Source organism: Haliotis rubra, unplaced genomic scaffold, assembly GCF_003918875.1.
Source record: "Haliotis rubra isolate DU_JTF1 unplaced genomic scaffold, ASM391887v1 Scf29, whole genome shotgun sequence".
NCBI lineage: Eukaryota > Metazoa > Mollusca > Gastropoda > Lepetellida > Haliotidae > Haliotis > Haliotis rubra.
In genome coordinates this window covers 2,146,301-2,161,986 of record NW_025766957.1, presented here as the reverse complement: position 1 = coordinate 2,161,986, position 15,686 = coordinate 2,146,301, and the positions used below count along the sequence as shown (strand labels likewise).

At 42.9% G+C, this 15,686-nt stretch overlaps 1 protein-coding gene across 1 annotated transcript; it reads right to left on the bottom strand.

The window, feature by feature from the left end:
- Positions 1 to 1,681: 1,681 nt before the first annotated feature.
- On the bottom strand, positions 1,682 to 13,191 carry LOC124281890 (N-acetylglucosamine-6-sulfatase-like). The gene is made up of 12 exons (XM_046717906.1): positions 13,026 to 13,191; positions 12,021 to 12,080; positions 10,807 to 11,010; positions 10,084 to 10,149; positions 8,726 to 8,824; positions 8,085 to 8,255; positions 5,776 to 5,858; positions 4,363 to 4,481; positions 3,275 to 3,378; positions 2,748 to 2,960; positions 2,048 to 2,164; positions 1,682 to 1,924 (listed from the first exon to the last, which is right to left on the bottom strand). The coding sequence occupies exons 1-12, from the start codon at positions 13,137 to 13,139 to the stop codon at positions 1,766 to 1,768; spliced, it is 1,509 nt and encodes a 502-aa protein (XP_046573862.1). The 5' UTR covers positions 13,140 to 13,191; the 3' UTR covers positions 1,682 to 1,765.
- Positions 13,192 to 15,686: the final 2,495 nt, after the last annotated feature.

Sequence of the window (15,686 nt, the reverse complement as noted above, 5' to 3'; positions counted from 1 at the left end):
TTAGTCGCCTTTTACGTCAACCATGGGTTGCTGTAGACCAATTCTAACCCGGATCTTCACGGGTGTATTGACACACATTAGTGAGGATATTTGTGTAGCTCATGTCGAAATGTAAATATAAATCGAACGGAAATAGAGACTATTTAATACAAAGTTGTGTACATGTTATGATATAGCGTAAAACTAAACTCACTCACTCACTCAAATGTCGGTCGTAGTGTCATTTCAGTCCAAGACACGAAGCCAGCATTTAGTACAGACATATGCTATTTAAAGGTTCCCTTGACACCGTGGCATCTTATTGATAATGGTTCAGTCAAGGCACGTGTTGATGGCATGATTTTTCGGTATGTGACTTATATTCGTATGTCAATAAAAGAGAACTGTTGTGAAAGTAGGTTATTGGTGAAATGTGGTAAAATATCTACTATTGCTGACAAAATAAATCTGACTACTCTTATTACTGTAGATCAAATGGCATTACCGATTTTCGTTCAACTTGAGTTGGTGTTTTGCTGCATTCGGTTTGATTATGTGGTGTGAAGGGACGTCCACTCCTTCTCCATTAATGTCACTGTCAACTCTAATATTCATGGCTTTAGGGGCGGTGAGGAAGCGTAGTGGTTAAAGCGTCCGCTCGTCCATCCGAAGGCACGGGTTCGATTCCCCCTTGTGTCCTCCGTCCTGTTGCTTTAATATCGCTTCGAGCTGTAAAACCCAACTCACTCCCTCACGTGAGTTTTGGCAGACTGTTTATAGAGGTGAGGTAACATGGGGTTCAACGTCTCTTGTGTGTCTGCTAGTGTTGACTAATGCCTGTGTTATAGTGCTAGTCCATCGAGATACCATGCCAAACGTAACACAATGTATATCGCATCAGAAATAGCATATGGTTTCCAAGTCGACCAGTAATTGTCTTCTTCTCCCATTAATGCCGAGCGCGAGTGGGAGTTACAAGGATTTCGGGTGGTGGGGTAGCCTAGTGGTTAAAGCATTCGCTCGCCACGCTGGAGATCCGGGTTCGATTCCCCACGTGGGTACAATGTGTGAAGCCTGTTTCTGGTGTCCGTGATATTGCTGGAATATTGCTAAAAGCGGCATAAAACTAATCTCACTCACTACAAGGATAGCTGTGCAAAGTTGCGTGCTTTAGTGGTGGAGTATACCCAGAATAGTGAGTTCGTTACGTTTTTCGCTACACACGTACACTTTTAGATTTGAAGGTCGCTTTGAGCAGCATTTCTGTTTCTTTCTTGGAGGAAAGTCTGAGATAAGTGAGACGCCCATTACCTTACAGACTTACTATGCAATGCTGAAAAACTACGTATCAGGGTGAATCTGAAATTCCAACCCGCAGTCAGTGGACGCACAACGAATTGAGGGGTCACAGACCACCCGTTTCTTAGGCTCTTGGGTTCTTTATACGTGTGTTGATTTACGCCTTACAGATACCATATGAGCACACCTGTGAAGACCCGGGTTAGAATTGGTGGTCAGCAACCCATGCATAGGTCGGTTGGTCAGGCTCCCTGACACATGTCATCGTATTCCAATAGTGCAGGTAATTCTGTTGATCACCGGGTTGTCTGGTTCAGACTCGATTATTCACAGACGAAACGTGCTGAGTGCGGCGTTAAACAACAAACAATGGCACGATGATCAACAAGTCACTGTGTCACGATCTATGTCACCATGAGTTTGTTCGTTCTTTATTAGTTCACAGCATGTACATCATATGGATACACCATTACAGATCCCATACAGGTTAACTGAGATTTGCTTGCGGAGAACGGCACGTGGGACCATCGCACACCACGAGACGAGACATGGCGTCCAGAAGCTGGGTTCTCTCTTCCGGGTGAGACTTAGCGATGTTCATCAGCTCATAGTGGTCGCGACTCAGATCATACATCTCCTCAAAATTCTGAAATACAAGGTTACAGGTGGCATCAGGTCAGAAATAGTGTCCGCTCATATAATTTTGAACAATAGATGGTTTGTTTCACAATGAAATCACAACCGGCAACCGACCCTGTCTTGGATTTACCTCACTATCGGCGAACTGGCAGAACTTCATGTTCTGTTCCCCGTCACTCCGTCTGATGCAGGTATAGGTGTTATTCCAGGAGTCTTCACATACACAGTGGGTCCACGTGTGACAGTACTGAATTATAATAATAACAGTATTAAGTGATCATTATTGTTGCTCGATTAAAGCACCAGTTTGCCTTCAAATCGTAATCATATTACCCTGAGTTGTTCAAGATTCGAGAACAAAATGAACACTTATATGGTCGCTAAAAACACTGGATTGAGTGAGTGAGGTGGGTTTTACGCCGCTTTTAGCAATATTCCAGCGGGTGACACCAGCAATGGGCTTCACACATTGTCCCCACGTGGGGATTCGAAACCAGGTCTTCGGCGTGACGAGGAAACGCTTTAAGCACTAGGTTATCCCACCGCCCCTAAAATTGACCTCGTAGGTTTGTGTGTTATACCGAGCCCTTTACAGGACGGACATCTCATAAAAGAGAACGACCTATCGCGAACTTTGACCAACCAATGATGTGAACTTTAGCCAAATAGCAGTCAGTCAGAGCTTTACCCCACTGGCGAACTATCTTTTGAAAACAGTTCGGAAAAATGTTTTTATTCAACAAATATTTTATCATTAAAGAATAAACTTTTATCATTTTTGCCATGATTGATCATAAGCTGATGGGACACCGCTGTAGCTATGTCCATACCGCCATTCCTTGGTCGTCCCACTGGGAGCAGGAGGAGATGCCGGTGTTGGCCTCGCCATGGTACTCAGTGAGGAACTCCGTCCTGAACGGCACCGAGACGTCCCTGGTGTTGTGCAACAGCGATGCCAACGACATCCCATCCATAGTGTCAGGGACATGACCTCCCACCAACTCCACAAATGTCGGAGCAAAGTCTATGTTGAGGACGTTTTCCTACACAGAGCGGCTATGTTAAAGGCTATGACATTGCGGCAGTATTGTTTTGGTTAATGCAAGCAATTCTTATTCCTCAAATATAATGTACAATTTAATGATAGTATTAAACATATTTTCATATAGTTTTGCTGAATGAATCCTAAAGGCTTCCATGCCCATTAAATCAAACAATTCTTATTCCTCAAATTTTTAAGTACCATTTAATAACATTGTTTTATATATTTTCATATTTTCATCATAAATGAATCCTTGACTTGAGTACATTTTTCGGACTGGTAAAAAAGCATGCAGGAAATGAAACCCCTTCTCACCATGCTCTCTGACCCCGCTGGAATTCCGGGGCCTCGAACCAGCAAAGGAACTCGGACGTCGGACTCGTACAGGAGACGTTTACCAGTCGGCATGGAGAACTGACCTGTGTGGGCAGTACATTAGTGTATCAGGTACGGAATAAAGGGCTCTGACATCGCGCTCGAGATGTATGTATGTGGCCGCTTGTATTAGTTTCTGTCTAACAGTTCTAACCTACTGAAATGCCATGGCGCGAGTTTCTGTCGAACCCCTGGCTGGATAACATCAAGAACCACCTATGAGCGATCAAGCGATCGAACCACTGACCTTCCGTCCTCAAAGCAGATGCTCAGTCCACTACACCATTGAGGCGGTTAATGTTTGAAATGTCCTCAGTGTCATTATTAAAGGGTCACCTAAGCATCTAATATGTCAAACAGGAACATATTTCAACAGGGGTCAAAAGGTCTGAGTATGCTAAAGAACAGGCCTCTGATATATGATATATAAAGATATGCCTCTGACAAACTGTGGATCAATATAGGAAACTGTAAAATATGATTGTTGGTGGTCAGTCGTTTATCGCAGCAATTGTCCAGCTACATGACGGCGGTCAGTAAATAATCCACTCTGGACCAGACAACCCAGTGATTGTCATCATGAGCATCCATATACGCAGTTAGGGATGTGAAGACATACATCAATCGCGTCAGAAGGCCGGTCTGCCTGATCCCGTTAGTCTTCTCTTACGACAAACATGGGTTGTTGATAGTGTCTTTCTAACCCGGATTTCCACAGATTGAGTTCGTTATATCCATGCACGTGTAATACACGACAAGTGACATACAATATGTGTATAAAATGGTCAATTTCCAGATGTACCCGAATTGCTATGTTGGAAGCAGAAAATGGGACGTTTTGTCTCTTATGACTTGCGTGGTCCCTCAATAAGACACCTTACCATAGTAGTTGTGTTGTGAAATGGGACAAAATTAAATCCTATATACACTGTGTTATTTTGATTGTCTCATCGGGCTAAAATACCTTACATGGAAACGCCTAAATTACACCCCTTAGAACCACATCTTCAGGTGTAATTCCATCATACCTGCGTGGTAGCCGTTATCGGAAGAAAAGAAGATGAAGGTGTTACTGAGGAGTCCTTTAGCTTCCAGTGTGTTGACTAAATCTTCCACCATGTCATCAACCGAGAGCAGCGTCCGCCATCTTGAAATGCACATATATCCGTAAAGAGATATACAATAGTATACAAGCATTGTCACCAAGGTGACATTATCCCCCGCCGCAAATTATCAAATCAATGCAAATTTAAGTTAAATTATAAAGTAATGAAAGCTTAAGATGAAGTTAAATGTCAACAAAAACAATGACCAGTCAACCTCTCTTGATGTCTTGCTCTTTAGGTGTTCAAACACACACATATTTTCAAGACTGACTTTGACAGGAATGTCATAGTGTATGAAATATGCAAAAATAGTACTAAAGAAATTGCTTTTTGAAAAACATTTAAGGAAAGTCTTGAAAGTCTTTGAAGAAGATCCAGTGAACTGTTTTTGAAATATCTTGCTGACAATTCAGGTTAACATGCTCAAATCTTCAAAGTGTTTCTGTGAAAATTAAGTGAAGGTCACCAAAATCGACGGGGCCCTGCGCCTTCCCTAGATAAAGCTTGGTTTCAAATATGAAGAAAATCCAGTGGACGGTTCTTGAGATAGCTTAACATGCAGGTTTACATGCTGAAATCATCAAAGTGTCGCCATGACCTTGAAAATTATGTGAAGGTCACCAAATTCGACTGGGCCCTGCGCCTTCCCTAGATAAAGCTTTGTATTGAATATGAAGAAAATCCAGAGAACGGTTCTTGAGATAGTTTAACATGCAGGTAAAACGTTAAAGTCCCCTTGTGACCTTGAAATGAAGGTCAAGGTCACCAAACCTGACTTGGACCTTTCTTATACTGTGATGAACCTTGGTACCAATTATGCAAAGAAACTAGAGAACGGTTCTTAAGATATTCCAATTCGTACGTACGTACGGATGGACGGAGCCTAATACTATATCCCCCGCTTCGCGCTAAACGCGCGGCGGGGGATAATAATTTATTCTTGTTCGGCTGTGGAGGTGGTGTAAATGGGATCTAAATTCATTGATGACGTGCGTGCGTGCTGGCAAGTGTGTGAGCGTGCATTTGCTTGCGTGTACGTGCGTGTGCGTGCGTATGTTTCTAGGTGGATGATACCAAGAACAACGTACATGTCGTTATGGAACGATGACACGCCACCATCAGGAATTCCCACAGACAGTATACACAAAGAAACAATCACGCCTAAACATTTCACGATGTATTTGCTCGCGAAACACCCGGAAATGGGTTCGTATGAATCTGTACAGTCAACCCAGTGGCTGACTATATGAGCACCGAGCCTGCTCCTGTGTGCCGGGCGCCTGTGTTAATCCACGGGTGGTAGGACCCAACCAAGTCAATATCTAAGGAACGTACCTTCTCCTGTATACGTCCTCAACAAAGGCGATAGTGTCATTTTCCATAGGTGTTATAGCTTGTTGAATAAGCCAGTGCTTCCCCTTAACATAAAGAGTAAAACAAAAGTCAGTGTATTCTTGTACAACGAGTGGGTTGGAGGCCACATGCATTTGTTGTGTACTGCGACACTCAGCAATGGTCCAGCTGTTCAGCTTGAGAATTATCGTGTCTGCACCAGTCAAACCATTGATCAATATTATGAGCTGTCGGGTGTCATTACACACCGTCCAGCAAGCAACTGAGCATGACATAAGTAACTAAATCTTGTAATTTTAGATAGCCTTGCAATATGTCATTTCCAATTTACAAACTATCCAGATCAGATGTAAATGACGTAATGAATTAATAGTTTTAAAAAGTATAGGAAATAAGGTTATCTCCCAAAACTTAGATAGCCATATCTTAGACAGCCATCACTTAGACACTAATAAAGGGGATTAATAAAGACAACACCCATGGCTGGAATGGAACAGTCCTAATTAGTGTTCCCTGCTGAGTAGACCTAGCTTGTATTCTTGACGGGTATCTTTACAACAGAAACAAAGTGAGGCAGACCAGTACAAGAGGAAGGATTTGGAAGGATTTCATAACATAATGAACCGCACCCTGCCCCACCGACATCCTAACATCTTCCGGTTCATCGAAATTATCAGGAGAGTAGAGAAAGCTGATAGGGCTAAGCTGTCTTAGTTAACTTTCGGTGCAGCCCCACCCTGCAGAAAGAGAATCTAGTTCCTTGATCTTGGTTAGGGGAATTTTGTATCAGATAAATGCTGTGCTTAATGTGCCAAGGATGTCACGATAATGACCAGTAAGCATTACATGTTATGTGCAATTATGTTAAACTTTAGGGAAATTTTGTGGAAATGCCGTGACATATTAAACCATATTTAACATTTGCTATTTATTTTTTTTATCTCTGTTGAACTTGTAATAAATATGCTGAATGAACATGACGTCTTGTCTGATTGATTCTACTGGACTGATCCATTATAAGACATAGGTATCAGCTTGAGGATTAGTTTTGCACTGAACCAGAAATGTTGTTGTCTTAAGCTGTCTGAGATATGGCGGTCTAAGTTTTGGGAGGTTACCGGAAATAATGTTGCAACAACGTTTACCAGGGCTCCGTTTCATAAAGCTATCGTATCGCTACGACTGTCGTACAGAGCCTAGATTTTCGAAGCTCTCGTAATTAGCGCTAAGATAGTCGTAAGTGCCATACATTAACATTAACTTAAGACTATCTTAGCGCTAAGAGAGCTTCGAAAAATCTAAGCCCAGTATAGGAGGCATGACAGTCGTAGCGCTACGATAGCTTAGTGAAACGGGGCCCTGGTAAACGAAATATAAGCAAGAGCATACCAACAATACGAGTGCCCAGAGAAGGTGGGCATGAGTATGTTGGCAATTTACTACATCCGCATTTTAGACTGACGTGGGTGGTCGGGATATCTGAATTAAGGTGTTGTGATGTGAAATATGGTTGAAGGTCGAGTTAAGAGATATTGCATTATTGTAGCCACGTATTTTCACGTTGCTTTAGTATCTGGACCAATGGCGGTTAAGTGAATGTGTGAGTGAGTTTAGTTTTACGCTACACTCAACAATATGCCAGCTATATGGCGGCGGTCTGTAAATAATCGAGTCTGGTCCGGATAATCCAGCGATCAACATCATGAGCATCGATCTACGCGAGTGGGGGTACGATTACCTGTGTCACCCAAGTCAACGCGCCTGACCACCCGATCCCGTTAGTCGTCTCTTACAATATGCATTGGCTGCTGAAGATCAATTCAAACCAGGCTCCTCGCGGGTTCAATGGCGGTTTAAGACACCATGCCGCATTTCAACATGGGTATCCGATCGAACACCATGACTGGCTCCGACCCGACCGGTCCTTGTTTCATCCCCGTAATACCAGGCGTCAGGCAGGGTAACAACACACACCATTATCAGTAGCACGTGGACGAGAATTAATGTACAGGGTGCCGTTGTACAAAACAACCTTAGCGCTAAGGCTACCTTAAGCCAATGTTCAGGGTGCCGTTGTACAAAGCAATCTTAGCGCTAAGGTGACCGCAGCTCCCATACCATAACATAGGCTAAGGTAGCCTTAGCGCTAAGGTTGTTTTGTACAACGGCACCCTGGTATGGGAGTTACGGTTACCTTAGCGCTAAGATCGCTTTGTACAACGGCACCAAGGCCTTCCTCTCTTTGGACAGACGATCTATCCGGGAGGCGATCTATTAACTAAGTGTGTTACCTTTCCGAAAGTATTGAAGGAGCCAAACCGTGGAGCCTGTTGATCTGGGAAGTTGTTCACATACTGTGGAGCCGGCTCCCAGGGGGCATGGCAGGCAGGGGTGGACAACATCATGAAGAACGGGGTACTGTCGTTTGTCTTGTCGCTCAGAAACTCCATGGCGCGTTTATGCTTTAAATTAAAGTGTCAGTGAGTGAGTGCTTTTACGCCGCTTTCAGCAATATTCCAGCTACTAGTATATTACAGGCATCACACATTGAGCCCATGTAAGTAAATATAATTATATATCTTTAATAACCCTTTTTTGAATGAAACTATGAGCGTATTAATCTCGGTTTGAAGCAAAAGAAATATAAGAAACTAATGGAAAAACAGTAATTTTTGCTCTGGGTAACTGTGTAACACAAACTCAGCGTAACTGTGTATGTGTGCGTGTGTGCGTGTGTGTGTGTGCGTGTGTGTGTGTGTTGCTTTGCGTCACCCTCAACAATATTCCAGCAGCATGAGGGCTCTCTGCACATATTGGAATCTGGACCAGACAATCCAACCACCATGGAACAATGACACATCAACAAAGTTGCCGAGCCTTCTCCCTCAATCGGTTAATTCGCCTTTTAGTGTAGGATGGACAGTCAACTTACAATAATGTCTGTTAAGTAATCACTTGTGTAGTCATGACCATGACTTTCAGCAGTTCCATTGACAGATAGGGTGTAGTTGTAGTACACCGAGTTGCCCACCTGCAAACATACACAGACAGATTAGGCCAAGGTCGGGTTGTCTCGCGTCATTTTACCCAACAGCCTCGGAATGGGTAACCGAGGGCAATTGTAAACTGGTTTCCTGCAAAGCGAACGCACAAACTGCTCATGAGACAGGGTGCCAACTGTGTCTTTACATATACAAAGATTGTTTAAAGTCATGAAAAAGTAATCACCGAAACCGTTATACACCTGTTTAGGAAGGATACATAATTGTACTGTACATAAAAGTACTGTTAACCCAGTGGCAGTGGAATCAAATAATGTGCACGTGGTAATGAAACTCATGATGCTGACAAATCTAAGGGAGGCAACTCCCGGTGCTTCAGGCCACCTTCCACCCGTATCACAGATATTATAACAGGAAATAAGAGTATACTTATATTCACTTCTCCGTCTTCGAATAGTATATGAAGAGACACATATTCTGTATATTATATTCTTTTAAGCAACGGCTATAGGTGAGTGAGAGAGTTAAATAATCGAGTCTGTAAATAATCGAGTCTGGACCAAACAATCTAGTGATCAACATCATGTGCATCTATCTACGCAACTGGTATACGATGTCATGTGTCAACCAAGAAAGCGAGCCTGACCACCCGATCCCGTTAGTTGCCTCCTACGACAAGCATGGGTTAACTTACTGAATTAGATCAATTGTAACACGGATCTGCACGAGTCCAACGGCCATAGATCGAAACATATTACAACATTCCATCTTTCGGGTTCATATCTGTTAATCACGTCCAGTATTACATTTTGTTTGAGGGAAATTGTTAAAATTGGAAAGCATCGATACCGCCGCAATTTCCTGTGAAGACTTGTGTCCCTAGGGTAATCCAGAAACCCGAAGTATGTTCACGGGTTCGAATCCCGCTTCGCCCCGATTATGATTCGAGGTTTCTCAGCACCATACCCGTGGCGAAGCATCACTTCGGGCTTTTTGGGGCGGTGGGGTAGCCTAGTGGTTACGGCGTTCGCTCGTCACACTGAAAACCCGGGTTCGATTCCCCACATGGGTACATTTAGTGAAGCCCATTTCTGGTGTCCCCCGCCGATATATAGCTGGAATATGGTTAAAAGAGGCAAAAACGGAACTCACTCACTCACTCACTTCGGGCTTGGCTGCCACATTGGCTGTGATAGAACCGTAAAATTGTTCAATGAGGCGTTAAAACCACTCTCTCACTTATATTATATTTCTATGTCCGTGAAGCGGTGACACTGTAATCACTTACCAGCCCGACCCAGGAGTTCCACCCTGGTGGAACGTGTGCAACACCCCCTGCGGGATCCGTGCCATACTGTGAAAGACAAACACAGAAGTGGGACATTAGAGAACTGAAACAGTATTAGAGTATTATAGCATCTTTTTCTGAGAAAACAATTTATTCGAAACACGTTAAAAAGAATCGTGAAAAACAAAATGCCCGGATTAACAAGGTTACGCATTAACGTTTCAAAGGAATTTTCTCCCACATGCAGAAATCATGATGAAATGAAAATCGGGTTTAAAGTCTCTATTCCGAAAACGGAAAGGATGTAGTCGAAGAAGGTTATTTAAATTTCTGTTGTAAATCCAAAGTTAAACAAACACAGATGAAATCTCGAACTTCTTTAACTAAGGGTGGTGGGGGTAGCCTAGTGGTTAAAGCATTCGTTTGTCACACCGAAGACCCGAGTTCAATTTTCCACATGGCAATAATGTGCTACGTTCATTTCTGGTGTCCTCCGTTGTGATTTCTCCTGTGATAATGCTAAAAGGGCGTAAAGCCATAGTCACTCACTCACTCGGTAACTCAACATATCGTTTGACCCGATAATCCCAACAGCAACTGGATGCTCCAAATTTTAACACCCGGGTAGTCGCGGAGGATGGATATCTGACGACAGATCATACTATTGTCGATTATCGTTAGGATTTCGCCTAAGTGAGAGATGATAGTATGTGCACAATTAACCTGATTGAGATATTTCCCAGCAAAGAATGTATCGTATCCGTGTGCCAGGAGATGAACCGGAAACGCCTGAGGTTCCTGTGCATGCTGCCAATCACTGCTGCTGCATCCGCCCTCGACGGTGTTGTTCAGCGTCCCGTGATTATGCTGATACTTCCCCGTGAAAATACTGGAACGACTTGGACAGCAAACCGGTGTTGTGACAAACTGCAACCAAGATCGTATCTTTTACTTGTTTGTAGGCAATATTCCAGCTGTATGACGAATGGCTATAATTATTTGAGGGTTGACAAGTGACTGACAGAATGGACTTCAACACAAATGGGATGCAATGCTATGCAATCAACCGAGTCACTGGCGCTCGGTATTAAGGGGAGAAGAAGACAAGGACTGGTCGACTTGGAATCCATATGCTATTTCTGATGGGGTGTACATTGTGTTACACCAGGCATGGTATCTCAGTGGACTAGCACTATAACACAGACATTAGTCAGCACTAGCAGTGAGTGAGTGAGTTTAGTTTTACGCCGCATTCATCAATACTCCAGCTATTATCGAGCCTGGAAAATCCAGTAATCAACAGCATGAGCATCGATCTACGCGATTGGGATCCGATGACCTGTGTCAACCAAGCCAGCGAGCCTGACCACCCGATCCCGTTGCCTCTTACGACAAGCATGTGTTACTGAAGTCCAATTCTAACCCGGACCTTCACGGGTCGTCCATGATGGACCACATAAAATATCACTGCGGTCAAGTACAAGCGTTGAATTTAAATGTCTGAGCGGACATTATGAGCACATAGGCGTCGTGCAATGGCAATATTAAAGTCGTTTACAATGTGAGAGGTCAGAGTTCGCCGCACACGGTGAGCAAATGCCGACTCTGAAACCTAAATTTCACCAATCATGACCAATGGTGTTACAAAGTGCGAAAACAGATTCCACTAGAAGCGCCCCGTAAATCCCCGACACTTTCCATTTTAACAAAGCATACGGCACTATTCGTCTCGGTCTCAGAGCCTAAGACCACATTGTTTTCCCTTCTACCCAGCTTTCACTGTAATGCAAACGCCCACGGGTGCAAGAATCTTCTTCATCACTGGGGCTCCTTTTCGACTTAAAAGAAGTTCTTTGTTTTCCATCAATAAATGTTACACGAGTACATGTGTTCCAGTGTGCCAGGGGAATCTTGCAAAGGAACCCTTTACCACTTACCATGTTTAGGAACGTCATACCATTTTCACCGATGAGTCGTTTTGTCTTCTCGAGTGGTGTCTGAAAGGTATCAAAATATATACTGTGAAAACATTTAATAATAGCAATAACAATCATACGGTCACACACGGTGATGTCCCTTATACATACTGATTTGTATGCATTGGGATATTGCATTGTGACGACGGCCTCTATCCTGTCTGGACCAGACAATCTAGTGATCGTTAGAAATCCCCCACACCCCATACAGGTTTTACTTGGATTTTGTGGCTGTGTCTAAAACGTAAGGTCATCTTTAGAGCAAGTGAGTTTAGTTTTACGTCGCTTTTAGCAGTATTCCTGCAATATCAAGGTGGGGGACACCAGAAATGGGCTTCACACAGTGTACCCATGTGGGGAATCTGACCCGGGTATTCGACGGTGACGAGCGAAAGCTTTTACCACAAGGCTACCCCACCTTTAAGGACAAAATTGAGAATTGCTATTGTGTAATTTTTTATTTGTTCATTTAAATTTCCATATAAACCGACGTGTAACAGAAAGCACTTGCTGCTTTGGGATAATTTAAAAAATAAAACAAACAAAAACACACAAAAAACAACAACACAGGAACTTGATGCGCCGGAAACGTTGCAACTGGGTGTTAGGCAACAATCGTTGTGACAGGTAGGTCACGATCAAAATAATTGATAAAATTTTGACTTTGTTTGGGGCAAATTAACCCAGGGCTCTGATCCACAAAGCGATCGTAACGTTACGACCTGTCGTAATTCTATAGTTTTACCATAGGCTTACGAATGTCGTAGCACTGCGAACGCTTTGTGGATCGGGACCCAGAGCACCAAGTGTGTACTTTCTTGAAAGCAAAATTTGAACTTTACGACTTCACGTTTCGGCTTAGGCCGAGAATTTGAGGCTGTTGTCATTCGCCATATTGATAAGGAATCGCTTAGTCATATTAACTGCATCGTCTTCAGGACAGTCAAGTACTATACAGCTACTCACCATGCCTCCAATCTCTGTGTCTTGATCATCTGTCAGTATAAACACTATATTTGGAGAAGCTGAACAATGCACAGATACCATTACAAGCAGAAATATTGCTGCAGATAGTTTCATTGTTGCAAGATTTTCTGGAAAATCTGGCTATACAAAACACGACCCTGATCTGATCTAGTTTCTGGTAATCTTATCTACGTCACGCAGTAGGGACATTTATTTATGTATACCACTCACTCGTGTGTGGGGACCATTGTGTTGTCAATTGCAGTATCAATCTGACTGCTTTGCATAATAGTGAAACATGTGAAGATCCGGGTTAGAACTGATCTTCAGTAACACATGCTTTTCGTAAGAGGTGACTAACAGGATCGGTTGGTCAGACTCGATGACTTGGTTGACACATGTCATCGTATTCCAATTGCGTAGATCAATGCTCATGCAGTTGATCACTAGATTGTCTGGTCCAGACGCGATTATTTACAGACCGCCGCTATAAAGCTGGAATATTGTTGAGTGCGGCGTAAAACTAAACCCTCTAACTCACACTCACTCACATAATAGTCTTATGATGAGGTCTTTGAACAACCGGTCCCGGCTTCGGTGAGTTGTTTTCATATGTTTTGTCGTATTTAGCAATATTACAGCCACACGACGGCGGTTTGTGAACAATCAAGCCTTACAATCGGGTGACTGACATCATGTAGGCATCTGTGAGTGAGTGAGTGAGTGAGTTTACTTTTACGCCGCACTCAGCAATATTCCAGCTATATGGCGGCGGTCTGTAAAAAATCGAGTCTGGATCAGACAATCTGTCCAATGACTGACAATATGAACAATTTAGACATATACACATAGTGAGAAGCCGATTCTCAAATGAAGCGGCGGTGAGGTAGTCTAGTGGTTAAAGCGTTCGCTCGTCACGCCGAAGACCCTGGTTCGATTCCCCACATGAGTACAATGTGTGAAGCCCATTTCTGGTGTCACCCGCCGTGATATTGCTAGAATATTACTAAGACAGGCGTAACACTAAACTCACTCACTCTAGCTCTCTGAGTATACGTACGTCTGAAATAAACACCAGCACTAGATTGTCCATAAATCCCCTTTCCTCGAGGACTGCCCTTATCCGCCCAAGGAGGCAACCTAATATATGTAACAGGGTATACCAACAATACGACACTATTGATAACCCTATCGGTATAATACAAAAATGTGCATGATTTGTAAACTAAATCCCCCAAAATCACAAAACTCAATCCTTATTTTCATAAACACACATGTAACCCCCTTGCGAACATGTTATGACGAGAACATCTTGAAATCCCTTGCTCTCATTACCTTGTGTAATCTAGTGGCTTCCCGTCTATATATTCAAACGAAGCTGTATCTTAATTTGCTGTAAACAATTCAAGTCATCTACACATATACCAGCTCGCGTGTTTCCGTGGCTATGCATTCAATTGCTTATGACGTTATCAACGCGAGATTTCCAGCAAGCACACTTTTGTTCCTGGGTTGATGAGCTCCGGTTATTTGTATTCGGGCATTAAACCCCTGTGTGACTTTTCTTAATTGGAGAAGTGGTGTGGGGTGGGGGTGTGAGGTGGGGGTGGGCGTCATTATTGGTTTGTATTACAAGGGTGTATGCACATCAAATGAAACACCGAGAACAAGTAGGGTTGGTCTAAGTTAACGCTCATCACGTACCGCACGTGCATTTGTTTCAGTGTTCCAACTACTGCGCTTCCCCCCTTGTAATACAAACCAATAATTGTGATTTGAATCTATGATCGTTTGTTAAACAACTTTTATCCTAAGATGAATAAAATTCTGAGATTCAAATGTTCAATTGGCAAGGTAAAATTATGAGGATTCGCAATCTTTTTGTTTAAAGTGAAATTCATCGGTACGTTTTCACTGCAAACAGACTATAGATCATTTACAGAAAAGCCACATGCACATTCCGGTACAAATGTCCGCACGACCTTGTACAATCTAGTAATCCTAATTCATTACATACATCTAGCTATACATTATATACATTGTATAATGAATATAGTCCTAGTAAGGGTACGGGACAAAAGGGACTCTGTAGCTTGTTGTATAATACATTGACTTTCGTGTTCTTTTAATTCTACCATTTTTAGTCACTGGGTGATTAAAGTTCACATCAACATTTTTGAAATTCGTTATTATCATTTTTAGTCACCAGTGAAGGTCCGGGTTAGAATGTGCCTTCGGTAACCCATGCTTGTCGTAAGAGGCGACTAACGGGATCGGATGATCAGGCTCGCTGACTTGGTTGACATATGTCATCGTATCCCAATTGCGCAGATCGATGCTCATGCTGTTGATCACTGGATTCTCTGGTCCAGACTCGATTATTTACAGACCGCCGCCATATAGCTGGAATATTGCTGAGTGCGGCGTAAAACTAAACCCACTCACTCATTTTTAGTCAATCTGTCCAAAATTGACAGATTTTTCAGCCACTTTGTAGAATGACTTTGCACGTTGCCTACGTGAATCAAGCAATTCATAACTTGCCTGACCATTTTACCGACTTACTGTAGCATATAATATGTTTCATTACACACGCATGCATGTTATTTATCAGGGGGTCATGCCATTACATTGTGATAGTGTGGTGCGGCCGGGACTCCA